This window comes from Chionomys nivalis, chromosome 16, assembly GCF_950005125.1.
Source record: "Chionomys nivalis chromosome 16, mChiNiv1.1, whole genome shotgun sequence".
NCBI classification, from domain to species: Eukaryota; Metazoa; Chordata; class Mammalia; order Rodentia; family Cricetidae; genus Chionomys; species Chionomys nivalis.
In genome coordinates, this window is record NC_080101.1 from 60136293 (window position 1) to 60161335 (window position 25043).

The following is a 25043-nucleotide window of genomic DNA, read 5'->3' on the forward strand; positions in this document are numbered from 1 at the left end:
AGAGGACAGGGGATCAAGGGAAGGCTTCCTGTAAAACCTGTCATGGCCAGACTTCCATAATCTATGTCTGAACGACTCTTTCCCACCTCCACAGAAATAAATCTGCAGACTGTGATGATCTAGCAAACTCAGGAACCAGGTGGACAACAGTGTGTGCAGGCCTCACAGCCAGTGTATGCCACATCCTCGTGAGTGCACACCGCAGTAGACACAGTCGTGTGTCGGTGCATGGAGGATCCCATGTGAGGAAGAAGATGAAGAGACTGCCTTCTCCTCTGCTCATCTGCTCCACTCACCAAAGGCTGCTGACCTCACGCACAACGGCAGGGACAGACCAAGAATAGGGATCACACTGGTACCTACACCAGAGTCGGTCCCATTCCCAGAACACTGGCTTCCTCTGCTCCCAGGTGGTGCTACTGCTGATGTCCAGCCATACCTGACCCTGGTTCTAGGAGGAAATGAGGTAGAGGAGGATGCCTAGCTCCAGGCAACAACTCACTGTTCACCTCACTCTGAGGAAGGTGGTAGGTGAAGAAAACGGCTCCATCCTTCTACTCCCTCCCCCATCGTACCAGCAATCACAGGCAGAGATGGAGAAGCTGGGAACAGAAGTGGGGACAGCAGAAGATGTGAAACCGTGAGAGAATCAGTCAAAGGAGGGGGGTGCTGAGGGTCAGGACAGTGGGGCTCACAGACACCCAGTGCCCTGGGGTCTAGGAGGAGCCAAAAAGGGAATCCTGGCAGCTTCCTATGTGCTCGGGTCACAGACACACAGAGAAGTGGGGGTTCAGGCAGCCTGGGGTCTCCTGCATGAGCTCTGAACACACCGGTTGGGTGCAAATATACTGGATCCCACAGAGATAGACATACATGCTTCCTCCTTGCTCTGACCAGGAAGCAGCTTCTCTCCTAGCACTGCCCTCGGGCTGGGGGCGGGCTGTAGATACAGCTGCTAGGGCTGTGCTACCGCCTAAGGGCACAACTTGAGTCAAAGGACAGACTGTGACACCCTCAGGCTGCTCCTTACCCAGGGGGGTGGATCCCACTAAGATCTCATCAAATGAGGAAGACTGGGGAAGGCAGCAAGGCCAGGCTGTGCCATGGGCCCCAGGCCCAAATCTTGGTCTCCAGTGCCGGAGAGTGCAGCTTTATCTGAGAGCCAGGATACCTACGATGGCGCTGGTTAAGACTGAGGTTACATCAGGGTCACCTGGTTCTGGTCTCATATATTTGGTATCTTTATGAAGGTAGGGGACTTGGCCCTAAGGACAGACATTTGGAGAGGGACAGAGGTGGAGACAAGGACCAGGTGTGAACTGAGGAACGGAGCCTGGGGACAGGTCCAACTCTGGCAGGACCTAACGTGACAACACTGTGGATGCTGGGCTATGCTCTCCAGAGCAGAGAGACAATAAATCCCATCTGAGTCATCCAGTTTGTTCTTGTGACAGCCCTTTCTAACCAAAGGGGACAGAAGACGTCCCTGCAGCAGGTTAGAGCCCAGTCCGGTGACAGCCTTTCCCTCAGAAGCTGTGTGAACATTGGTGGAGCACAGAGCTCCAGGCCGTGGGTGCACACAGCCACTGCTCATTTCCACTTCTACGTGCCAACTTCACTCGGGTCAAAAGCCAGCAGCGACATTCCTGGATAGGTGTCACTGGACAGACAGACGGCAAACACATCACGGCTTACCACGTTCATTAGATTCTCATGGTCCCCGCTGTGTTGCTTTGGCTTCTTCTCTCTGAAATGAAAAGAAGACAGATGTGTCCATGCTTTTCTAGCCCAATGTTTATCTGGTTTTATGAACTAGGTTTATTTTGCTGAGAGAGAGGAGAAGAGTCACAACTGACAGCCAAGGATGTGTCCCCTTCCCTTCCCCGTGAGCAGAGGAGGATGGAGGCAGGCTGCAAGCAGGATCTGGCTGGGCCCAGAGGGCGCGGATGGCAGACGGTGGGGGCTTTTTCTCATCAGCGAACCCTAACAATTATCTCATCTTCTCCCTTAAGAGTCTGTGGAGTCTCCCGATGTGAGGGAGGAGGAAGATACAACACTGCATGTCCGTCAGGAAGGTGACGAGCTTGCAGGAAGAGTCACATGTACTTCTAGTCTGTAGAAAAGTCTGGTGAGTAAAGATAGGATGTGTTTCCTCGCACAGACAGTCCAAAAAAGGCCATCAGCAGTAAAGACGGCGTTCCTACCACGGTGAGGAGAGGGTGACACCTAGCGGGAGAGTGAGTCATGGCAGCAGAATTCTCAGGCCCCTGGGAGCTAGAACTAGGACCACCTTCTATCTTCTGGAAGGTCGGGCTCCACCTAGCCCTCAAGGCCTGGGTCCATGCTTGGCAGGGATCAGGATAGGCTATACAAGGCCTGGATTTTCCATTCTTGACAGATTTTAGGGTGGGATCCATCCCTGACTCTTCTGAGCAATCGCTTTTGCATGTAAAGAACCCCAATTCTCCCTGTGCAAAGCGAGACAAGTGTGATGCTTAAAAAGAAAAAAATTGTTTCCACATTCAGTGAGTCTGTCTTGCAGGAAAACAAATCTGTTTCTTCATAAAGGGCAGCTCACCACACACATTTTTAAGAATCCATGAGCCTCCTCAGTAATGCCAACTGTGAAAAAGAGATGTAGTGTCTCACACTCAGATTTCAATATGCCTACGGCTAGAAAAAAGACAGCACTCAAAAGGATGTGCTCAAAGAGCAGCAGAGACTTCATCCTGACATCTGAAACATGGGGAAGGACTCTTTGCTCTGCTCTCCAGGAAAATTAGTAAGGGTTTTCAAGTGACTGACGAAGAATGTCCTTGGAACCTTTGTGACCAATCCTTAAACATGGGCCAGGCACTCTTTGGTACAAAGGCTCCTCTGGGAATGGCAAGGACTATGTTTAGGTTCTAGAAGACGCATGCGTGTTCCAACCTGTCACAACTGGAGCACAGAAGGATGAGGAAGGTGAGGAGGAAGAACATGGCCACGGCAGCCAGACTTCCCCAGAGAACCATCTGCATCTGAAGGGGCCCAGCGCTCAGTGTGCTTCCTGCAGGACCCATGGTGGAGCCGGGGGGCCAGCGGACGAAGGCAGCTCTTCACAGGCAGTCACATGGGGCTCGAGGGCTTCACCGTCCTGCAGAGACAAGGACACAGTTGCAATCGCTTCTCTAGAGAGGGTGAGCATTCCTGAGCTGAAATCCTGAAAGGCGCCCAGATCTAAATTTTGAATGTGGACATGCTGCCACACCAAAAGCTTCTGTACATGGCATCAAATGCACGTACCCTGAAACTGTAAAATTACCTTCAGCTTGTTTATGCAATGAGTGTGAAATACACATGAACGTCACGATCAGGCTTGAGTCTTTTCTCCAAGCTAGCTAGCCACTTCTCAGAATCCGGAAAACCTCCAGCACTCTGTTCACAAGCACTCCAGGTTGGAAATGCACAGCCTTCTGTCACGAGCAAGGTCTCAGAGGGGCCAGGCTGGTGTGTGCAGGAGGCAGGCGTGCCTGGGGACTGAACTCTGTCCAGGTCCGTGGTCAGTGATTGTGTTCCTCGTGTGAGATTTCAATCAGGAGCGCACCAGTGCCTAGCAGAGCCTCTGAAGCAATGGGTGCTTTATCATCTGGATATATTTGAAGGATGGACTTGTTTTGAGGGAGGTTCTTAAAGTCTTCAATAAAGATTTCAAGCACCCCAAAGCAAGGAAACACTGGACTTAATACGCCTTTTTCCAGGTCAGTATAAAATGTTTGGTGTACATGTATATATGTACATACATATACGTCTTTAAATTTTTAATTAATTTTTATTTATCTAGGTATGTGTGTGTACATGTCCTATAGGACAAATGCAGTGGCCACAAGACAACTTGTAAGTGTCAGTTCTCTCCTACACTGTGGGTCTTAGAGATAGGACTCAGGTTGTCAGTTTTGGTGCTAAGAGGCTTTACCTCTGAGCCATCTTGCCAGTGCCCAATCCACATACTTTGCAGTAATGTTATTTTCCTCCCATGCCCCACTGCCACCGCCTGTCTCCCTGCCCCACCGCCTGTCTCCCTGCCCCACCGCCACCGTCTGTCTCCCTGCCCCACCGTCTGTCTCCCTGCCCCACCACCACCGCCTGTCTCCCTGCCCCACCGTCTGTCTCCCTGCCCCACCGTCTGTCTCCCTGCCCCACCACCACCGTCTGTCTCCCTGTCCCACCGTCTGTCTCCCTGTCCCACCGTCTGTCTCCCTGTCCCACCGTCTGTCTCCCTGTCCCACCGTCTGTCTCCCTGCCCCACTGCTACCGTCTGTCTCCTTAGCTTCTCATGCCCATTTTTACCTTCGACAGTTTATGGCCACTGTGGCCCACTAAACAGAGCATCTGCGCACACCTGCAGCTGGCTGTTCACTGAGAGTATGCCTTTACTTCTAGGAGGAGTCTTCACTATCTGCTACTGGGTACCCAGTAATTCATTTTCAAAGGAGAGGCTGGAAGCTCGTGCTGAGGACACTCCCTCAGTAGGAAGTGAGGATTTGTGAAGAACTATACATTCTCAGCGAGTCCCAGGAAGGCCACCAGGCGCTTCTGCATTCATTGCCACCACCACTCAGTGGGAGGCATTGTTGGCCCCCACTTTACTGAGCAGGAAGTTGGACCCAAGCAGGGAAAGAACTTGGTCCAAGCGCCCCAAATTATGAGTCTGGCTGCCTGGACTCCCACATAGCTGTGCTCCTGTCCAGGAGGCAACCCTGGCTGACTTGGAGCAGCCCCCTGTTCCCTCCACAATGCTTCTGAGAATGCCCAGGTACTGTTGCTAAATATTTCAGTATTAGAGGCACATTGGAAACAGAGGAGCACACCAGGCCAATGTTATCTGTGGTAAGAGAGGTCTTATCTACACAACGACACTCATTTGGTTAGTTCTAGAACATTCTCATGGAATTTACTCTCAAGTGAACAGCACAGCAGTACAGCGATAGGTTTCTGAAACACAGATGAAGAAACACTGAAATCATGGTGCCCTAGGAAACGCCTGCCATGCGTAGGTCAAACCACGAGGAACTGTAGGAAGCACAGACACAGGACCTCTCTCTCGCACACACAGCTTTGTCTCTTCATTCACACACCCGATTAATCGACACTATGTATAAGGGACAGAATTCTTAGGAGACAGCTGGCAGTGCGGCTTGCTCAGAGGTAGAGCAGCACACAGCAGCCAGCAGGGGCTCTCCAGTACTCCTGTCCCCATCTCTGGTTCCCGTAACAGGAGGGCTGATCAGATACACTGAAATATGCGGGGTGCCATCCTAGGACAGCCCAGGGAGGGAGATGAAAGGGAGTCATTACAAGCTACTGAATAAAAGATGGAACTCACAGAAAATGTGCCAAAACTCCCAGCTTACCCCTGTCAATTAGAACTTCATAAAGAGCCGCAGAAAGAAACCCTCCCCAGTTCTCAGCCTGTACAAAAATCTCACCGTGGAGAGAGCGCCTGTCTGGTAGCACCTGCCTTCCCAGTGAGCCAGGGTAAATCCACAGCCTCAGCTGCTCGACAGCTTCCACCCCAGTGCCTCCTAAGTGCTGCTTTACCGGAAGACCGAGGGTACAGCAGGGTCTAGGCAGAGCCACCAGAGAAAAGGTAGCAGCAGTGGCCTTCTACAAGGTCCCTGGAGGGGACTGACATCAAGGGTGTGCATGTGTGCACGTGGTGCCAGGGCAGGTGGGTACCTGCACACCTCTGATTTAGAGATATTATACTCTCGTATCGCCATTTCTTTATGGCTCTGCCCCCATAATTCTGCCTCCTGTTTCTTCCCTGGATTCTACACCTTGGATTTTTATAGGCTCCTCTACAACTGCACTGTGTCTCTGCCATCTCCCTGCCTACATGTGGAGATGCGTTGTCTCCTGTTTATGTGGACATGAAATGTGCCTTCTCATGGGTGAATGCCCTGCCCCAAACCCCGGCCGTCATGTGTGCGTGCGTGCATGTGTGTGTGTGTGTATACACTGTGACTTTTGTGCTGTCTTCCTAGGCAGGTATGGGGGTACTTGAGTAAAGTGTATGTTACATCTCTGGAAAAGATTCATCAAGAACAACTGATTTTGGAGGCTGGGAATGGTGGTGTATACTTTTAATTTCAGCACCTGGAAGATAGAGGCAGGTGGATGAATCTCTGAGTTTGAGGTCAGCCTGGTCTACACAGTGAATTCTAGGATATCCAGGGCTATGTAGAGACAGCCTGTCTCAAAAAACAAAAAACCAAAACAAAACAGAACCAAAAAAGAATAGCTAATTTTAGACTGCACAGGTAAATATTTAAAAGTACTTTATGACACGGGACACAGGAATTGTCTCTACCTCTACTGTACCTTAACTGACGTTACTATGACACCTGTAAACCTTACAGTTGGAGAAGGAAGCAGGTGACAATTGTGTATTTTTGCTTCATGGAGTGCTTCGTTATTGGATATACAGATATTAATCAAATTGCAGACAGCCGTGGAATAAAAATACATTGCATTCCTGAATAGGGCCAGTGGGGTTTCCTGCATCCCCCAGACCATGTCATTCTGGGGGACTGTGGGCTTGCATCTCCTTGACTAAGGAAGGTCAGCAATTCAACTTATAAAACTTCCGCTGGGAATTTATTAAGAAGTGATCTATTCACTTTGAAATGTACCATACAATGGTCTTGAACTGGCTATGCAGCCGAGGGTGGCTTTGAACTGCTCCTGTCTCCAGAGTGCTGGGATTAGATGTGTGCATCATCACACCAATCTTGCTTACTTTGTGCTGAAAACTTCACAATCTATTATTGCCCTGTCAGATACATAGATTCTATGATTTCAATTGTTAGTAAAACCACTGGCTTTTAAAACCTGATGCTATTATGAGCCACGAGGTGGCAGCATTATTCTAATTTTGGCCCCAGTGAACAGGCTTGAGCCCCACAGAGGCTCTGAATAATTCTGGTGTTTGTCATGCCTGGTGTTTTAATTGTCTTCATTAGCTTGGATTATCAGCCACCCAAATCAATTCCAACAGGAAAGAAAGCAAATACCAGACATAATTAATGAAAGGTACAGAGCGTGCGGCAGCTGTTTACTTCTCTAGCCAAACACACTTAACAGGTAGGTGCTCTGATCACAGCAGCCATACAATGACACTTCGCAGGGCTGGCCTGGCCAGCCGACTAGCCAGGCCGCCATTTGCAGCTCCTTTGAAGCAGGTTTGGGTCAGTAATGATAGCTGCCCTGTGGGCCTGTAATTAGGGATGACAGAAACCACCTCCGCTGATGAGCCCTCTCCAGGGACTGAGGAGGGCAGAGCAGCAGTCTCATGGGAACGGCTCCTGCCTGGCCATTACCAGGTATGTGAGCCATGTGGTGAATGGACATGTCACGGCCACAAACGAAGCAGACGAGTTAGCATCACGAGGGTCATGTGCTCAGGTGGGTCCCAGTCCTGCAGGCAGTGATGGATGTGGAGACCAAGGGTAAATAAACCCAGGACCGAATTCTCATGTCCTCTGTCCTAATTTCACTTCTGTCACTGTGACAAAATATCATCATGATGACAATGAAGTCGACAGCACCCCCAGTGCCCCCGGCACCCCCAGTGCCCCCAGCACCCCCAGCACCTCCAACACTCCCAGCACCTCCAGCACCAGCAGCTCCGGGGAGGAGGAGTTTGTCTGGCTCACTATTCCAGGCTATAGGCCATCACTGAAGGGAAGTCACGGTGGCCGCATTTTAGGCATTTAGTTGTACCATATTCAGCGAATAGCAGAGAGAAACAAATGCAGCAGTCCTGCTTGCCTGCTTTTCCCTCTTATATAGTTTGGGCCCCCTTACTAGAGAATGACACCCCCCACAGTGGGCTGAGTCTTTCCGCATCAACTTAACAATCTCCCACAGGCAAACCCGATCTAGACAACCCCTCCGTTAAGACTGTCTTCCCAGGCCATTCTAGGCTGTACTGTGTGGACGTTTAGAAATGAACCCCCATCCTCTGAAAGTGTTTGGTTGGATGTCTTTTCAGCGGACTCTGACAGACACAGGCAAGCCTGCTAAGCAACAGCATGGAGCAGGTCTGGGGTACATGCCTGAATCATGGAAGCTAGAGTTCTGTTCCATTGTGGTGTGCTGTGTGTACATAGACGGTTATCTAGATGCTACCAAGACTGGGGAGTGGAGGAGAGATCAAAGATCAGAAAGTGTAAGAGACTCTGGGCCAAGATTCTTTCTGGCATCATTCCCTGCCTTCCTGGCACAGCGCGAGAAACATTCTACCCAGAAAGTCTCATCTCCACCAGCACAAAGGGACAGTTATGAAGGCTCACTGTTTCCAGGAGGGGGCAAGTTAGAAAACCTTCTGCCATCTGTCAGCCTGGCTTGGCTACTTCTCCTCCAGACCAGGGACTCTGACCTAGCCTGGACGCAGGACAGCAGCCCCTGCTGGGGAGCCCAGCTGTTTTCATTTGCCAGTCCACAAATGCTAAGAGGCACGGTGGGGTTTGATGGAAAGAGAGTGACTTCCTCCTTAGGATCTGATGTGGGTTTTGGGGAGGAGGGAAGGGACAGAGAACAGGAGGAGAGGGAAGGGTTTGTTATTTCTAGCAACGTGCATCTGCATTCCAGGCAGAGCTCTGGGATTCACTTGCCCGCATCTGGGTCAAGGTGACATAGCCCACGCTGACGCAAGGGTAGCAGGTGAAGGGGCTGTGTCTTGTCTCTAGGCCATGTGTAGGACATTTCAGCAAGCTTACAGCTGGGACTTTGGGAATCCTTTCTTTTTGCTACATGCTTGCTTCTTGACCTAACTGAAAATGCATTTGCCTCATTCTCCTTTAAAACCTCAGCATCTTCAGGATCTGAATAACAGGTTCTGGACGGGAGGATTTCCTTCCTGCTAGCTGCCATTGTGGGAAGAGGAGCAGGGAAAGCCTTGAAATTCAAGTGCAGCTTATGTGCAGGGAGAGAATGGCGAGTACGTGGAGCAGCTTAAGAAGCCAGTTTGTGCTGGGACCAAACCCTCACTTGGGAATGAGCACGGCGGATCCTTCCAGTGACACCCGTGTTGTTCTACACACCTCGCCCCCACCTGAGCAGGCCTCTCAGTGCTGGCAATCCTGTCATCAGGTCTGGTGTCTCTCCATCCCCTCTTACAGATGACCATTTCATGTATCCTCTCCCTTGGAGGGAGCTGGATACTACATTTTTTCAAAGGCAAGAGGGTTCTGCACATTTCAAGACCGCCCGTGACTTCATGTGATGCCATCTGTCAGTGCTCAGCCCCAGGGCATTTCGTCAGGCTCCCTAAGCTCTCAGCCCTCTTGTCCTCCAGGTGCAGCTAAGGCCCCTCTCTTAGAAAGAATTTTCCTGTCTACCATGACTCAAAACTGAAATGACAAAGCATCAGAGCCTTCTCCATGGCCCTGTCGGGTGGCAGTGCTGTCCCAGTGTGGCGCACAGTGGCCGTTGGAATCCATCTTCAGAAGGAACAGTTCTGAGGCAGCAGAGCCCCAGGCCTTCTGAGCAGGCCTTGACAGCAGCAGAGTTTCAGCTATTTGCTTTTCTCAGTTGTTGGGCTGGCTTCCTGTGAGGACGCAGGAGTGACATGTTTCCTTGCCAGACCTCCAGGACACAGCCCCAGTTGTCTTCCTTTCCCCAGGCTCCCCAGGACCCCGAGGAGGCTGCTATCCACCAGTCATAACTCCAGTCTTGAAATAAAGTCCATCAGAACTGTAAATGAGCCTCTTTCCCTGTGGTCAAAAAATATTTATATTTTATAATGTGTCTCTATGTGGGTTTGTGTCATAGAGGCCAGGGGTGTCAGACACCCAAGAATAGAATCACAGGAACTGTGGGCCACCTGATGTAGACACTAGGAACTGAACTCGGTCCCTTGGAAGAGTACGATGTGCTCTGAGCCACCGAACCATCTTTCCAGCCCATGCCTATGATGTTTTCTGTAACCCCGTGAGGCTCTGCTCTGGTGTCACTGAGTCTACACATGTGAGACAGCTGCCCCTGCCATTGCCTTGCCAGAGGAAGGGCTCCCTACCCAGAGGGTGTTCTCCACAGGGCACTCGTACCCAGTGGGCACCATGGCAGACAGTGAGGACGAGGGAGCTGCACCCATCCTCCTTCGAGCTTTGGTTCCCCAGCATGACTAGCCTGGCCACTGCTCACTCTCATGGTGCATTAATCACAGGCTGTCTTTGTACGGGAGCCAGGGCACTTGCGGGCCCTGTGCAGGGCTAGGCTGTGATGGATGTGCTGTCCACATGCAGACGCTTCCTAAGCCCAGGTCTATTCCTGTCACACTCAGCTAAGCATTGCTTCGGCCCTCTTTATCTGGCTGCTGAGGCTCACTGACTCAGCCTTTGTTTTCATAATAGTACGAGACAACAAAAACAAACTTCAGCTTCTTTTTGAAAAATGAACTCTTGGACATAAATACCTCCCAGTCAAATCCTCCTCTTACAGCTCTCTGTACTTCAAAGCTCAAACTTGTGGCTAAGGTGCTTGATGCACAAGCATGAGGACCTGGCGCCTATGAACATGCTGGGCTTGGCGGCACACATCTAGAATCTCAATGCTGGGAGGTTGGAGGCCGAGCATCCTCGGAGCTCACTAGCCAGCTGGTGTAGCTTGACCAGAGAGCTCCAACTTCAAGGGGAGCGAAAGGTGGAGTGTAACTAAGACACCTGGCATTGACCCGAGTCTCCACATCTGCAAGTGCATTTGCTTTTGCATGCATGCACACACACACACACCACAGTGCATACATACACCACACACATGCCACACACACATCACAAACACACACCACAAACACACACCACACACACAAACATGCCCAACACCACACACATACTACACACACCACACACACATGTACACTCCACATACACCACACACACATACATGCCGCTCACACTACACACATACCACAGACACATACTACACTGACACCACACATACACAACATATACACCACAGACCATACACGTACATGCCACATACGCCATATACCCAGAATCACACACATACCACATTACACATCACACATACAGACATATATGCCAACACATACCACACATACACTACATACATACACTATACACACATATCACATACAGCACACACATGTAATGTCACACACCCACCACACATACACCATGTACACTCACACACATCGCACACATGTACATGTCACACACACACACAGACACACACACACAGATACACATGGATCAGATGTACTCGGACAGGGTGAATCGTGAGTTTACAGTTCTGCTGCAGCCCCTCCCAGTACTATGCATCCAAACACGCCTATGAGGACGCCCACCCTCAGGACTGGAGAAGCAAAACTTAAGACAGATGATGAGTTAAGTAACAGAGCAGAGATGGCAGCAGAGAGACTCTGTCATTACATTCCCTTCCTGGGCCATGGTGCTAGACACTGAAGGTGTAATGCCGAGGAGGTGACTCCCTCAGTTGCTGGCAGGTCACGGTCAAGCACGGATCACATAGCACAGTGTCTGAAACAGTGTCCTGCATGTTACCTCCTGGGAGTATGTCGAAATATACCCTTTCGGCCTGGCTCACTCGCACAGGCCTGCGGTCTTAACTATTGATGACCTGGAGGTTCTAATTCAGCTCTTCCGGAGGGGCTAAAGGCTCTGCATTTCTAGGTACTGTCTAGATGGTGACCTATGACCTTCCCCTCAACTCTTGCCAGTAAGACATTTGTCATCCCCCAAAGAGAGCGAGAGGACATGTGGCTAGCTCCCTGGTGCTGAAACTTGGCCTTCACCGTCCTAGAAGAGCAAATGGCCATAAGGTCTCAGGAGTTTATTCCCAGTGGTGCTTAAACACAAGGCAGTCTGGGAGTCCAACAGCTGGCCGACCGCAGGGAGTGGACACACCGTACCATTGCGGCAGATTCTGCGCTATGCATTCCCACTAAGCTGCTGTGTGGTCTGAATCAAAATCCTCCCAGGCCTCCCTCAGTTTCCCCTTTGGAGAAATGTAGTCATTTAAAAGATTCCTTTCCAGCTTCTACTGCCTATCATTTCATGAAGGTGGCTGTGGTTCTCAACGTCAGAAGCGACAATTCAGGGCTGCATGCACAGGCACAAATGCAGCTTTGGCAGTGCTTACGGACACTGTTTGACTTCCCCAGAGCATGGGCCTAAGATGCATGGGAAGTCTTGGTATCAGCTAAGTAAACACCATCAGAAAAAGAAAATCACAGGCCGCCATTGTAGGCAACCTGTAGTACCAGGAATCTAGCCCACAGTCCTCTCAAAACACCAGCCATAATGTCTGTGTACACTGAGGCTGACTTCAAGTCTATCATTTCATAACCATTACATTTCATGATTCATTACGGGCACAAGCTTGTAGTTCTAGCCTAGGAGACTGAGGCAGGAAAATGGAGAATTATGGTCCTGCTTGGGCTAGGCAGTAAAACGCTGCCCCCAAAACTGTGGAACAAAGAAGGAGAAGGCGTGGATTCAGCACATGCACACATTCCCGACTGTGACTTCAGCAGCCGCTAACAAAACACCGGAACCGGGCAGAGCCCCAGACATTCAGCAGTTCGTACACAGCCACTGCTGAGCTGCTTCTGCTGGGGAGAGCTGAGGCTCTTTAAAGGAAATGCCGGTGTTCTGGCAAACCCACAGACCACAGGTTTGAGAGGCTCTGCTCAGTGTGTGGGAAGCCCAAGGGACTCCAGAGTTAGGACACTCCAGAGCAGGTCTCTGTTGGCGAGGAAGACAGAGGCAGTTTCGGTCTGACCCTGCTGGTTTCTTGTCTCAGACCTCTGCACATTGCTAACTCTACCACTCTCATTCCCCAACTACCCACTGCGTGCCAAGCAGGACATCCAATCACGTCTTGAGCTGAGAAATAGGTCAACTTTGTAAGAAGAAAGTTTCTCAATCAGAGATATACTTTGGCCACAAGTAAAAAAAAACAACTTAGCATTATATTTCAAGCATGCAAAATGAGAACAAAGGGCTGCGAGTCCTTTCACTTGCACTGTGTTCCATTTGAGACAGCACGCTGCCATGATCCCTGCAGCTCAGCTCTGTGTAGCGTGGCTGCAAAGACTCCAGAATTCCTGCAGCTGCACTGCCTTGGACTGATGTGGTCGCAAGCTGAGAACTGTCCTCAATGTGTCGGGGTGGATTCCAAAGGCAGTTTGTGTATGTTCGCAGGGTGTAAAGCTCCACCACCCACATGTAAGCAACCTCCCAGCAGGGTCAGCTGTCCTCTCGAGATGGGCCGGCTGCCAAGGACAGGAGGTGCCAGCACAGACAGAAAGAAAACTGCTTGTTTTATAGTTGAGACCTAAGATTAGACATGGAAAGACCTGAGGGAGCTGGGACGACGCTGACAGTCCCATGGCCACATGTATGACCAGTGGCCAACCAAGTCACCTGGTGAAGAAAATACAGGGAAGGAGGAGGGGAGAGCTCTGTCCCCAGCGTTGCAACAGGGGCATCCTGTGATTGAGGCAGATGAGACATCGAGAGCAGACCTGGGAGTGTGTGTATGTAATGTGTATACGCATGCATGTAAATATGAGTGTGGAGGCCAGTGTGGACAGCAGACGTCTTTCTTGGCTGATTTCCACCTTATCTTTTGCAACAGTCTCTCCCTGAACCTGGAGCTGATTTGGCTAGGCTGCCTGGCTAGCAAGCGCCAGGGATCCTATTCCAGCTTCCAGAGCCCTGGAGTTACAGACACATGCTGTCACACCTGGCTTCTTGGGGTGCTGGACATCCCAACCTAGGTTCTCATGCTCACGAAGTACACACTTTGCTGAAGCAGGGGACTTCTTAGGACAGTTTTTCCTGCTTTCTCACCCTGTCTGTGGTTGGTCGGAAGGGAACATGTTGAAGAGTGGCAGACATGTACACGACGGTGCGAGTCTACATGCTTTAATACTTGGATTTCTCTCTCTTCCCTTGCCAGATGTGGAATAGAAGATGGAGGATGATGGCACCTGAAGGTGCCCCCCAGAATCTCTCTTCTCCACCCTTCCCAGTCCTGCTTGGCAACACCTGAGACATTTAGGAGATCTGATGCCTCGAGCTGACCCTCAGATCTTCTGGTATAGATTTCGAGTGGGATCCCACAATCTATAATTTTATCATGCATCCTAGGAGATTCCAAAATGAGAAGCCTTTGCAGAACACAGGCCTGGAGCATCCCATCCACACTGAGCAGCTGAAGCACCCCACTGTCCCTGCTCCTGCCCATCCCAGCTCATCAGGCAGGGATATGACTCATATACGCACACTCAGACAGATTCCGAATGGTGCAGTGTGGGTGAGACCACTGGTTAACACGCTAGATATTTGTTTTTCTCCCCCATGGGGACCCCAGGGAGGTGGCCATCACTCTTCAAGTTTTCAGCAGTCCAGAATTACTTAGCACTGACACAGCTTTAGGTAGGGAGTTCACTCTAGAGGGCGAGGGAGGGTTTGTGGGGGAGCAGTTTCTACATACAGTGTTATTTTTCTTGGTTTATCCAAAAAAGTGAAAAATATGCTCCCACTGTGTGTTCCACGGGCAGAGAGGGGAAGCTCCAGGGAGTCCTCAGGGAGACTCTGGAGGCCAACTGTGCTCCCGGGAAAGCTACGTAACTAATGCGGTTATAATACCTAATGAACTGAAGCAAATCCGATTTTGAACATCTTCACAGCTAATGCAAATCACGCCTTTTCCCCCAAGATCTTCCATCTTGTCTGTGAATGAAGAATAAAATGGAGGTGATGCATTAAGAGTGTGTTTGTGGAAAGTCTTAGGAGTCTCCCGCGGCGAGGTCTATGTTTTGGGTGAACGTCACAGTAGTTCCCGAATGGAGAGGTTGTGCTTCAAAGGCCACTGCCACAGTGTCGGGGTTGGCTCGTAAAGCTGAACCGAAGAGCTACGGACAGCCCTGTCCTTCCACCGGGTTTAAAGCGCAGTCGCTATGGTCACTTCACCCACAATGCCCAGCTTCTATGGAAAGGGAGGAGAATCCTCCAGCCTCGTGCTCACCGCTCTGCGCTGTGTCTTCACTGTGGAAGGGGAGTGTGGTGGTTACACTGAAGGAAAGGGTGACGGGAGGTGCAGGGGAAACTCAGAGTGGGTGCACGTATTCTAAGATGTACGCTAAGAAAAACAGCAATGGCCTTGTCCTCCCAGAGTGTCAAAGTTAGTTCCATTAATTTAACAATAGAGGAAATGGACATTATTGGAATGTAAGTTATTATAAAGAGCTTTAAGTCAGAGGCTGACATGATGGCTTGGAGGTTAAGAGAACGTGCTGCTCTTTCAGAGGCCCCAAGTTTGGTTCCCAGTGCCCACATCTGGTGGCTCATACCCACCTGTTACGCCAGCTCCAGGGGAATCAGACACCTTTGGCTTTTGCAAACATCTACACTCACATTCATGCACCTGTGTGCACGCACATGCACGTGCACACATGCGCAAGCACACACACCTAAACATAACTTAAAAAAATTAAAATAATACGTAAGTCAGTCATGGCGGCGCACACCTTTGATCCCAGCACTCAGAAAGCAGAAGCAGGCAGATCTCTGTGAGTTCAAGGCCAACTTGGTTTCCAGAGCAAATTCCACAACAGCCAGGAGATAGTGAGATGTTGTCTCAAAACAACAAAATTCAATTATCTCCCAAGCCCTCGATCCCCCAAATTAAATAAAAACCCAAACAAACAAACAAACCACGTGAGAACTCAAAGAAGCTTTACTCAGGTAGTCAGGAATTCACCTTTTTCTGCCCTTGAAGCTTTTGCATGGTTCTGCTTGTATCAGGGGCACAGACTGTCAAGGTGAGTGCTATGCCTCCTAGAGGCGAGAAGTGTGCATTGCACAGCTGTGTCCGAGGCTCTGGGACACAGTGGGGAGAGACCTCACCTGTCTCATGGGTCTCTTCCAGCAGAGTGTATTTATGAAATGACACAAGATATGTTTTCAGGGACAAACGAGAAGTCACCCCGGAGCTAAGTATGGTGTTACAAACCCCTACTCTGACGAGGCGGAGGTCATAGGATTGCTTGACTCCAGGATTTCAGTGAGACACCCCTCAAAAACAATACCCCTAACATCCCTCCTAAAACAGAATTCTTAGCTATGAAGGCAAGGTAGTTATTGATACTTAATAATCCCTACTGGGAAAGGAATTTATATTCATCATGTTAACCTTATGGGTTAATGATCTAAGCCAAGTGTCTTTATCCTGCTCTTGTTTGTAAGCTATTTATGATTATTGTACCCTAAGCACACGATTCCACCATAAACAGGAACGAGTCAGGCTTTCCCACATTCCATTCCTAGGCCTTCCTCCAAGCTCTTGAAATTCTACTCATTTTGCTTCCCGTTAGCTTAGCATATTATACTTTATCAGCAGCAAGTGAGTTCCACGACTACTCCATACCCACAGATGCATTCTGCTTCCTCTTGCTGAGAACATGGGGAAGAGTAATGCAAGACATGCTCTTGTTCCAAGCCTGAGCCTGCAGCCGGGGTTCATCCAGGACGCCAAGGTTTGTGATCTCAGAGTGGTTCCCGAATGACTAATACATATCAGAATACTCTGGCTATCTGGATTAAAAGGGGAGGAGCAGGGCAGATGATGAAATGTTCATCTTTCACATTTCCTGACAGTGTGTACTTCGCCTAACACCCTTCACGCTCCTTTGCTACCACTTGGGGTGGCTTTCAGGAGTTGAAGGGTATCATCCTGACCCTGCTAAGCAGGACGCCACAATGCTTCAGTCTTGTGTCTAGCACCTTCCTACTGTCGTGAGCTGGGAGGTCTACAAGGTAGCAGTTGAAACTATGAATTCATGACATGAATATTCTGTGTCATAAATAGTGGCTCTGGGTAACATATTTAAATAAGAAACTGACATGATTTGTTTATCTAAATTTTTGGTAAAACTATTAATGAATGATTGTTCTATTTGTGGGATCTAGGAAACTTTCTGCCTCTGTGGAATTAATACTTAGTGATCTTAGAGCTGGAAGAAGGTTTTCCCATGCCAGTGAATTGCTTGCTTCTCTTTATAAAAACTAAACAATGCATATAAAATCATATTGCTTTTATTTCCTTTTTGCTTTTTCCTTCACATGGCTGGCTGTAAGCTCACAGTGTGTAATTATCTTCAATTATAGCAATTATCTAAGCCTGGCTCTTTCTTCCTTCCCTCTGCAGCAACACCAATTACTTCACACCATCGGAAGAAACTTTTATGCGTCTTTATTATAACTTCACTTTTCTGAGCCGATCTTAACCTCCAAGTAATGCAGGCAGAGCTAGTTTTGTGTGGCTGGGAGGACTGCATGTGGCCTTGCTGTGCTGGGAAGTGCTCTCTGGCTGAGCCACAGCTTCACTACTTTTACTTAGTTGCTCAGGCTGGCCTTGAAATTGCTCTGTGGCCTTGGCAAGCCTTGAGCTGTGATCCTCCTGCCTCACCTCCTGTGTAGCTAGAATCACAGCTTGAACCACCAGGTTCAGTGGAAGCATTTTTAAAAAGTCCCTTCAGTGCTGGTATTTGAGCCCAGAGCCATAGGCATGATGAGGAAAGGCTATCACCCAACTGTTCCCCAGCCTTCTCTTTAGCCCTTCAGATAGCATCTATTGGTCACACAAATGCTAGGATGATTTGTCGGATTTAGCGGGGGGGGGGGGGGGGGGGCGAGGGCATGCACTCTGGAGGCTGAGGTTTATATCCTGAGCTCCACAGTTAGCTTAATGTCAGTCTGGACTATATGGGGAGATGCTCAAAGATCCAAGGCAACAAACCTCAACTAGCTGTCCCCCAAAGGCTGCCATGAACGGTGCAACTCATGGCAGAGAGTCATTCCTTTGGCTAGACTGCTGGTTTTCAAGCTTAATTACATATTAGAATAACTCGAGACCCTTTGTAAGATACGAGTGTTCAAGCCACATGCCCCAAGGGATAGAGCAGGTCACTAAAAATGTTCCCAGGCACTGGAATATATAATACGGGCTGAGGATCGTGGAGCTAAACTGTTCATTTATATTACTAATATAAGACAGGGTTTCTCTGTACAGCCCTGGCTGTCCTGGAACTCACTCTGTTGACCAGGCTGGCCTCAAACTCACACATCTACCTGCCTCTGCTTCTGCCTCCTGAGTGCTGGGATTACAGGTGGTGCACCACCACCACTGGCAGTCTAAATGTTGTTAGTTCTCTATCTGCAGAATCATCTGTGTGCCTGGTATCCTAGGAGACTAGAAGAGATCATCGGGTGTAGTAATAAGAACGGGGGGGGGGGGCTGCATCCCCGGCACCCAGACGCCCACATGGCTAGCTTATGCCCCGAAATAATTACACGGAAACTGTATTCTTTTGAACACTGCCTAGCCCATTAGTTCCAGCCTCTTGTTGGCTAGCTCTTACATATTGATCTAACCCATTTCTAACATTCTGTGTAGCACCACGAGCTGGCTTACCAGGAAAGATCTTAACCTGCGTCTGTCTGGAGTGGGAGAATCATGGCAACTCACTGACTCGGCTTCTTTCGCCCAGCATTCTGTTCTGTCTACTCCACCCACCTAAGGGTTGGCCTATCAAATGGGCCTAGGCAGTTTCTTTATTAATTAACCAATGAAAGCAACAGATTATAAAGAAATCACTCCCACACAATCGGGTTCCCCGAAACTGGAGTGACAGTTGTGAGCCTCCATACGGGTTCTGGGAGCCAAACCTGGGTGCTTTGCAACAACAGCAAGAGCTCTGAGCTGTGGAGCCCTCTCCCCAGTGCCAGTACTGTACAGCTCTTAACTCTCAAATGCTGCTTCCTCTTAGTTGTTTCCCACGTTACAAGAACACTGGCAAAAATAGGAAGGGACAAAGTAAGACACACCATTCACCTATACATTCTTACCATGCAATCCCGTAAACAAACTTTGCTCATATGCTGATGTCCTTGCTCCCATAGGGGTGCACTCAGTAAAACCCATCAAAAATAGCAGAAGAGCACTCTACACAGTGGTGGTTGCTCCCCCATGTCATCGCTCCACTGACTGGTTGCGAAGCTCACTGATGCTACCCACCATTATGAGAGAGTTGGGCTGCATAGCACTAGGCTGGGACATGATCCAAATTTAGCATCGGAAGCATCGATTCTGCTGAATACATGCAGCTTTCATGGCATTATCAAACTGAGTGATCAGCAGTTGAGCCACTGTAGTGGCGAATGTTTATATGCTTAAAGCCCAGCTCCAAGCACAGCCTGCGTCAAGCCTGGCCCAGAACGGGTATCTAAGTTCATGGTAAAAACACTCAGAATCTCAACATAGGGATTTCGAGCCATTTTCTCCCAAATTTATTTGAATTTTTTAATGTATGGGTATTTTGCCTGCATGCATGTCTAGGTACCATGTGTGTGCCTGGTGCTGGCGGAGGACAGATCCCTTGGAACTGGAGTGACAGATGGTTGTGGGTCGACATGTAGGTACTGGGAGTCAAATCTGCATCCTCTGGAAGAGGATACAGTGCTCTTAACCCCAGTCAGCTCTCCAGCTCCTTGAGCCGTGATTTATTGCTGCCATCTCTACATATTTTTATTTCTATACATTTCTGTATCTTCCAAAAGCCTAATCTCAAAATTATAAGGCTACATATGTTGGTAGATAACATTATAAAGTATATTCTAAGACAAAAATTTTCAACAAGAAATGAGCTGAATCTTATGGCTTTCTATGGCTTTGAAGCTGGCCGCTGCTGTTTTTAGGTTGTGCGTCAAAGCTGACTAAAACACATTAGTTATTCATTCATTTGTGAAATGATCTGTGGTCCTTAGAGGTAGAGGGGGTGCTGGAAATCAATAGAGTACCTTGATAATAAGTAACTTTTCTTGGTGCTTTAGGCCATCTTAGCTCTTCTATTGATCACCATTACTGAAGTGGGCACTGTATTTTGTTCAGCTCAGTTTAACAAGCCCTCCTTGAGGATTTACCATCAGCCAGTTGAACCTCATTTTCTGCTCCGAGCTGGTTTCTTCTCCCTGTCCATAACCTTCCATGTAGTTTTCTTTCTAGATTTTGACCATATTGGGCATGCCCTTACCTTTGAATTTTATACTGTTTTCTCAAACGATCACCCTTCAGGGTATTGAATAGCTGGTTCCCCTTCATTTTTCTATTCTACTTAAACATGCTTTTCAGAGCTGCCTTCCCTGACCAGCCTGCTGCCTGTGCAGCTCAGCTAGACTCACTGTTTTCAGTCTGCTCCTGAAGACCCGCATGTCCACGGTGGCATGGGTCCTGTCTGTCTCTGCAGCTCCACCTCCACACCAGCACCGTAACCACCGACACAGCGAGCGGATGCCTCTCTCTGCAGTCCTGAGTTCTCTGCGATAGAAACGACTAATAGCTGATAATAAACGCGTGTGCTCGGTTGCGATGTTAACTTATAGTTCTCCATGCAATATGCACACGTAGGGATTTTAATTAGTGCCACAATGCCAACTCCCTCTGCAGAGAAGACAGTTTGCATCCGGGGCCTCTCTGACCTCTAGCTGGCTCTCAGCTTCTGCCAGAATGAGCTCCTCCATTCTGTGTAACTTGCTATCTTGGCCATTTCTTTCCATTCCCAGCTGAAAGCGGAGACTCCCACTGCTCTGCTAGTATTTTTCTAGAGTGCTTGATTGGAAATACACCATATGTATTTGGCTAAGGGCCCTCATATGCCAAGGCAAAGTCCTTCGGTGCCTTGATATTGTTTACTCCCACACATGGTTGGCTTTTGATGGGAATTTCTGGACAAAAACACTATATTCAATGTTAGCAGACTAATCATAGTCCAGGACTTTTTGCATGTAATGTAATCCTTATATTATTACTATTACCAACATGATTCTGAGGGTATTGGCCAGAATCTTCAGACAAATCCATGGACATATGGCTACCACTATTTTGAGGGGCTTCTGTTTGGTCTAGACCCCACATTGATAACACACTTTTCCAGCTTCCCACACACGTATGAGTGTTTACACAGCACTCTAACCCAGTGGTTCTCAACTGTGGGTCGACCCCTTGACAGATATCTATCCTCAAAAATATTTATATTATGATTCATAACAATAGCAAAGTGACAGTTATGAAGTAGCAACAAAAATAATTTTATAGTTGGGGTCACAACATGAGGACCTGTATTAAAGGGTCTCAGCATCAAGAAGGTTGAGAAGCACTGAGAGTTTAATCAGTACCTTCAGTATTTCATTCTTCTATCAAGCATAGAAAAAAAATGAATAGCAGTTAATGGTATTACCAAAAATTAGCTACATTTGTATCACATGCAGCATGCATAGCTCAATGCCCTTCCCCAGAATAGAGCCCCAGTAAATCATAGCACCCCTGCTGCTTCCCTTGCGGACTTAATACAATCTTCTTCTATTCAACACAAACTGAAAGGAAAAATCTGCACATTAGCACACTCAAAGCAGTTGATTCTGATATTATGATGTACAACTTATCATCTTAAATAAACACAAAACATGAAAAACCATCAGATTTCTGCATTTGCAGATTTTTTAAATATGCTGGATTAAAAAATCATACTTATTTTGTGACCTCCATGGCATGCTTGTGGAGGTCAGCTTGTAGGAATTATTGGTTCTCTCCTCACCTTGTGGTTTCCAGGGGTCAATCTCAGGCTGTCAAGCATAGCATCTGCGTCTTAAGCACCGAGTCGCCTTGGCAGCCCTCTATACACTGAGCTTTTTAAAGGCAGTAGCTCCTTCTGAACCCAGTGAGTCGTCCCATCACGGTGAGAAGAGGCACAGATAGACTGTATTGTGTGACGTGAGAAGATACACTGGGCCTGAGCTAGAACATGCAAATATAGTGGGAATCTGATCTAACCAGCAGCCCTCGGACCTCTCGGAACTGTGGATCTAACCAGCAGCCCTTGGACCACTCGGAACTCCTGTGGATCTAACCAGCAGCCCTCGGACCTCTCAGAACTGTGGATCTAACCAGCAGCCCTCGGACCTCTCAGAACTGTGGATCTAACCAGCAGTGCTTGGACCACTCGGAACTCCTGTGGATCTAACCAGCAGCCCTCGGACCATTCAGAACTGTGGATCTAATCGGTAGCCCTTAACCGCTCAGAACTCTGGATCTAGCCAGCAGCCCTTGGCGCTACTGCTTTATTAATTCTCGGATGACAGCCAAATGACCATTACGGAGTTTGCCCACTCACGTGCTTCTACATTTTCAGAGCAGTCTCCCGAGACTTCCAACTATGGGAAAATATCAGGCCAACTTCTGGCCATGTATCTTGCTTTATAATTATCTGTGCTGTCCTCTGCGCACAAGCTACAAAGGCAGAGGTCCAGCATATGGAAGACAACAAGCTGTGGTCTTGTGGTTTATATAAGGAATGTCCCCACACACTGAGCACTTGAATCCTAGGTGGTGGCACTGGTTTTGAAAGTCGTGGGACCTTTAAGAGGCGGAGACTCACTGTAGAAGGTAGGTTGGGGCAGCCTGAAGGCTTTGAAGCCCAGCCCCACTTTCTGTCCTCTGTCTGCTCCCTGATTGAGATACCACCCCTGCTCTTGCTACCATTTCCTCTCTGTCACTGTATTAGTTACCTTTTTTTTATGGCTGTGATAGAACACATTGACCAGAAGCAACTTAAGAGAAAGTTGATTTTGGCTTAGATTTCAAGGAGAGGCTTATGGTGGTGGGAAGGCATGGTGGCAGTAGAAAGGAGCCGAGAGATCACAGTGATCTGGAAGTGAGGTGAGGGCATCAATCCTCTCGAACCTTCCCCTGGTGACACACTTCCCCCAGCAAGGCTATGTGGCCTAAGATTCTATAAACTTCCCAAACAGCACCACCAATAGGGCACCAAGTGCTCAAATACGGGAGGGTGTGAGAGATATTTCTCATTGGAGCCACCAGCATGATGGAATTTTATCTTCTCAAACGGTGTGACCCAATAAACTCCTCCCTCAAGTTACCTTTTGCGGGACATTTGGTAGCAGCCACAACAAAAGTAGCTAATACACATGGAAGTCACATCATGAATGGGTACCTTTGCAGCTTGAGTCCTCTCCCCAGCCTTGGCTCTTTCCTTTCCTTTGGTCTCCAGCATTCTCTTGTGTGTGTTATTTACAACCCTGGCTTCAGTTCCCAGCACGTTGCCTTGATGCCGTTTGGATGCCCACCGAGGCTCTGGTGTCTCCCAGGCTGGGCTCTTTATCAGCCTTCAGTTAGCTACACTAGATGGAATCCTAGCTTGTCCTGGTCTCTGCTTTTCTGGACGTATCCCCTATCTAATACATCTTCAGGCTCATCAGTGTCATCATCTTTTCCACTATGTGAAAGTCTATTTCTTCAGCCTATCCTGGTCTTTGCATTCCCAAGACTGCATTCCCTAGTTCAAGCCCCCAGCATCTTGGCACTGAAGAAGCCTACTGGCCCTTAAATTCATATTGCTGCCCCCAACCTCAGCCAGACAGATATCTTTCAGTGGAAAGTTGGGTCACACCAACTTCACAGCCTAGAGCCTTTAATGTTTTCCCACTGCTCAAGAGATAAAGCAAAGGAAATCATAAGCGATCTGCTACTTCCTGAACGTTTTGCCTTTTGCACACTCCCTTACCCCACCCTGCTCAGTTACAGCCAGCCACTCCCCCACCACTTCCTGCATCTCTGGAACTTCTTCAGCCCACACCAGCTTTCCCCAGCTCAGCTCCTCATTGCACCACAGCCGGGGAAGGATCTACGGTAAAGGTTACTGGTGGTAGCTTCCGCGGTTCCCCTTCACAACACCATGTTTTCTCATGCTCACATATACATGTGACATAGCCAGACTGGGTGGCACCCATGCCAGGAGATCAAACCCATGCCAGGAGGCAGCGGACTCTGCAGCCTCGTCTCTGGTAGCACGCAGCCACCTCACTCCTGTCACACGTGGTTAATCTTCTCGAATCTGGATCCTCTGGTTTGGGTTTGGATTTGGTTTTAGTTTCTGTTTTCATAATTAGTTGGAAAGTATGGGGCTAGGTTTGAAGATAGAGTCCATTTGGACTGTTTCCTTAAAAGATGGTTCAGTAAGAGGCATGCAATCAAATGTCACAGAACCATTAGAACACAAAGGGTTTCCTCATGTTGACTCTGTATAAGGCTGATTCCACACTTCATGCACCTATGTGCAGCGTTTGCATGGGTGTACACACTGGAGCTGAGGATGTCTGCTCTACAGCTCTCTGCATTATTCCATTAAGTCAGGGTCTAACACTGAGCCTGAAGCAAGGCCAGCAAACCTCAGTAATCTTCCTGCGTCTTCTCCTCACAGTGCTGGGTTCCTGGCACCCATGGCCATGCATGGGTGGACAGAAAATCTATTAGTTTTACTTATTTAGACTGTTCAGTACATTTAAATTTATCAATTAATATTTACTTATTGAATATATTTTAAATGGTTTTTATCGAGCTATATATTTGCCTGCAAATTTCAAGATATCAATTTTTTTCCTGTTGTGTAGTACTCCATTGTGTAAATGTACCACATTTTCCTTATCCAGTCTTCGGTCGAGGGGCTTTTAGGTTGTTTCCAGGTTCTGGCTATGACAAACCATGCTGCTATGAATATAGTCAGCACATGTCCTTGTGGTACGATTGAGCATGCGCAGCTTTTTATGTGGGTGTTGAGATCCAAACTCAGGTCTTTGTGCTTGCGCAGAAAGTGCTCTACCCACGGAGCCATCTTTCTGGCCACTACTTCCTACTTTTTGTGGCAGATTGTAAGGAGAAGCTGACAATCACAGCATCACCCAGAAAACCAGTATTCATCAGTGCTCAAGGGGGACACAGATGGAAATGAGATCTTGACCCAGTCAAGTGTCCTGAACCACACACACACACACACACACACACACACACACACACACACACACTCATACACTCACTCACTCACACACACTCATTCACTCACTCACTCACACACACACTCATAACTCACTCACACACAC

At 48.6% G+C, this 25043-nt stretch overlaps 1 protein-coding gene across 1 annotated transcript in view; it reads right to left on the reverse strand.

The window, feature by feature from the left end:
• Pag1 (phosphoprotein membrane anchor with glycosphingolipid microdomains 1) overlaps positions 1 to 25043 on the reverse strand; it is a 155936-nt gene that overhangs the window by 19563 nt on the left and 111330 nt on the right. Inside the window, exons 4-5 of the mRNA XM_057790416.1 lie at positions 2932 to 3136; positions 1696 to 1747 (exon numbers count right to left, since the gene is read on the reverse strand). Of these exons, the coding sequence (XP_057646399.1) occupies positions 1696 to 1747; positions 2932 to 3062 (183 nt within the window). The 5' untranslated portion in view covers positions 3063 to 3136. The remainder of the gene's footprint in view (positions 1 to 1695; positions 1748 to 2931; positions 3137 to 25043) is intronic.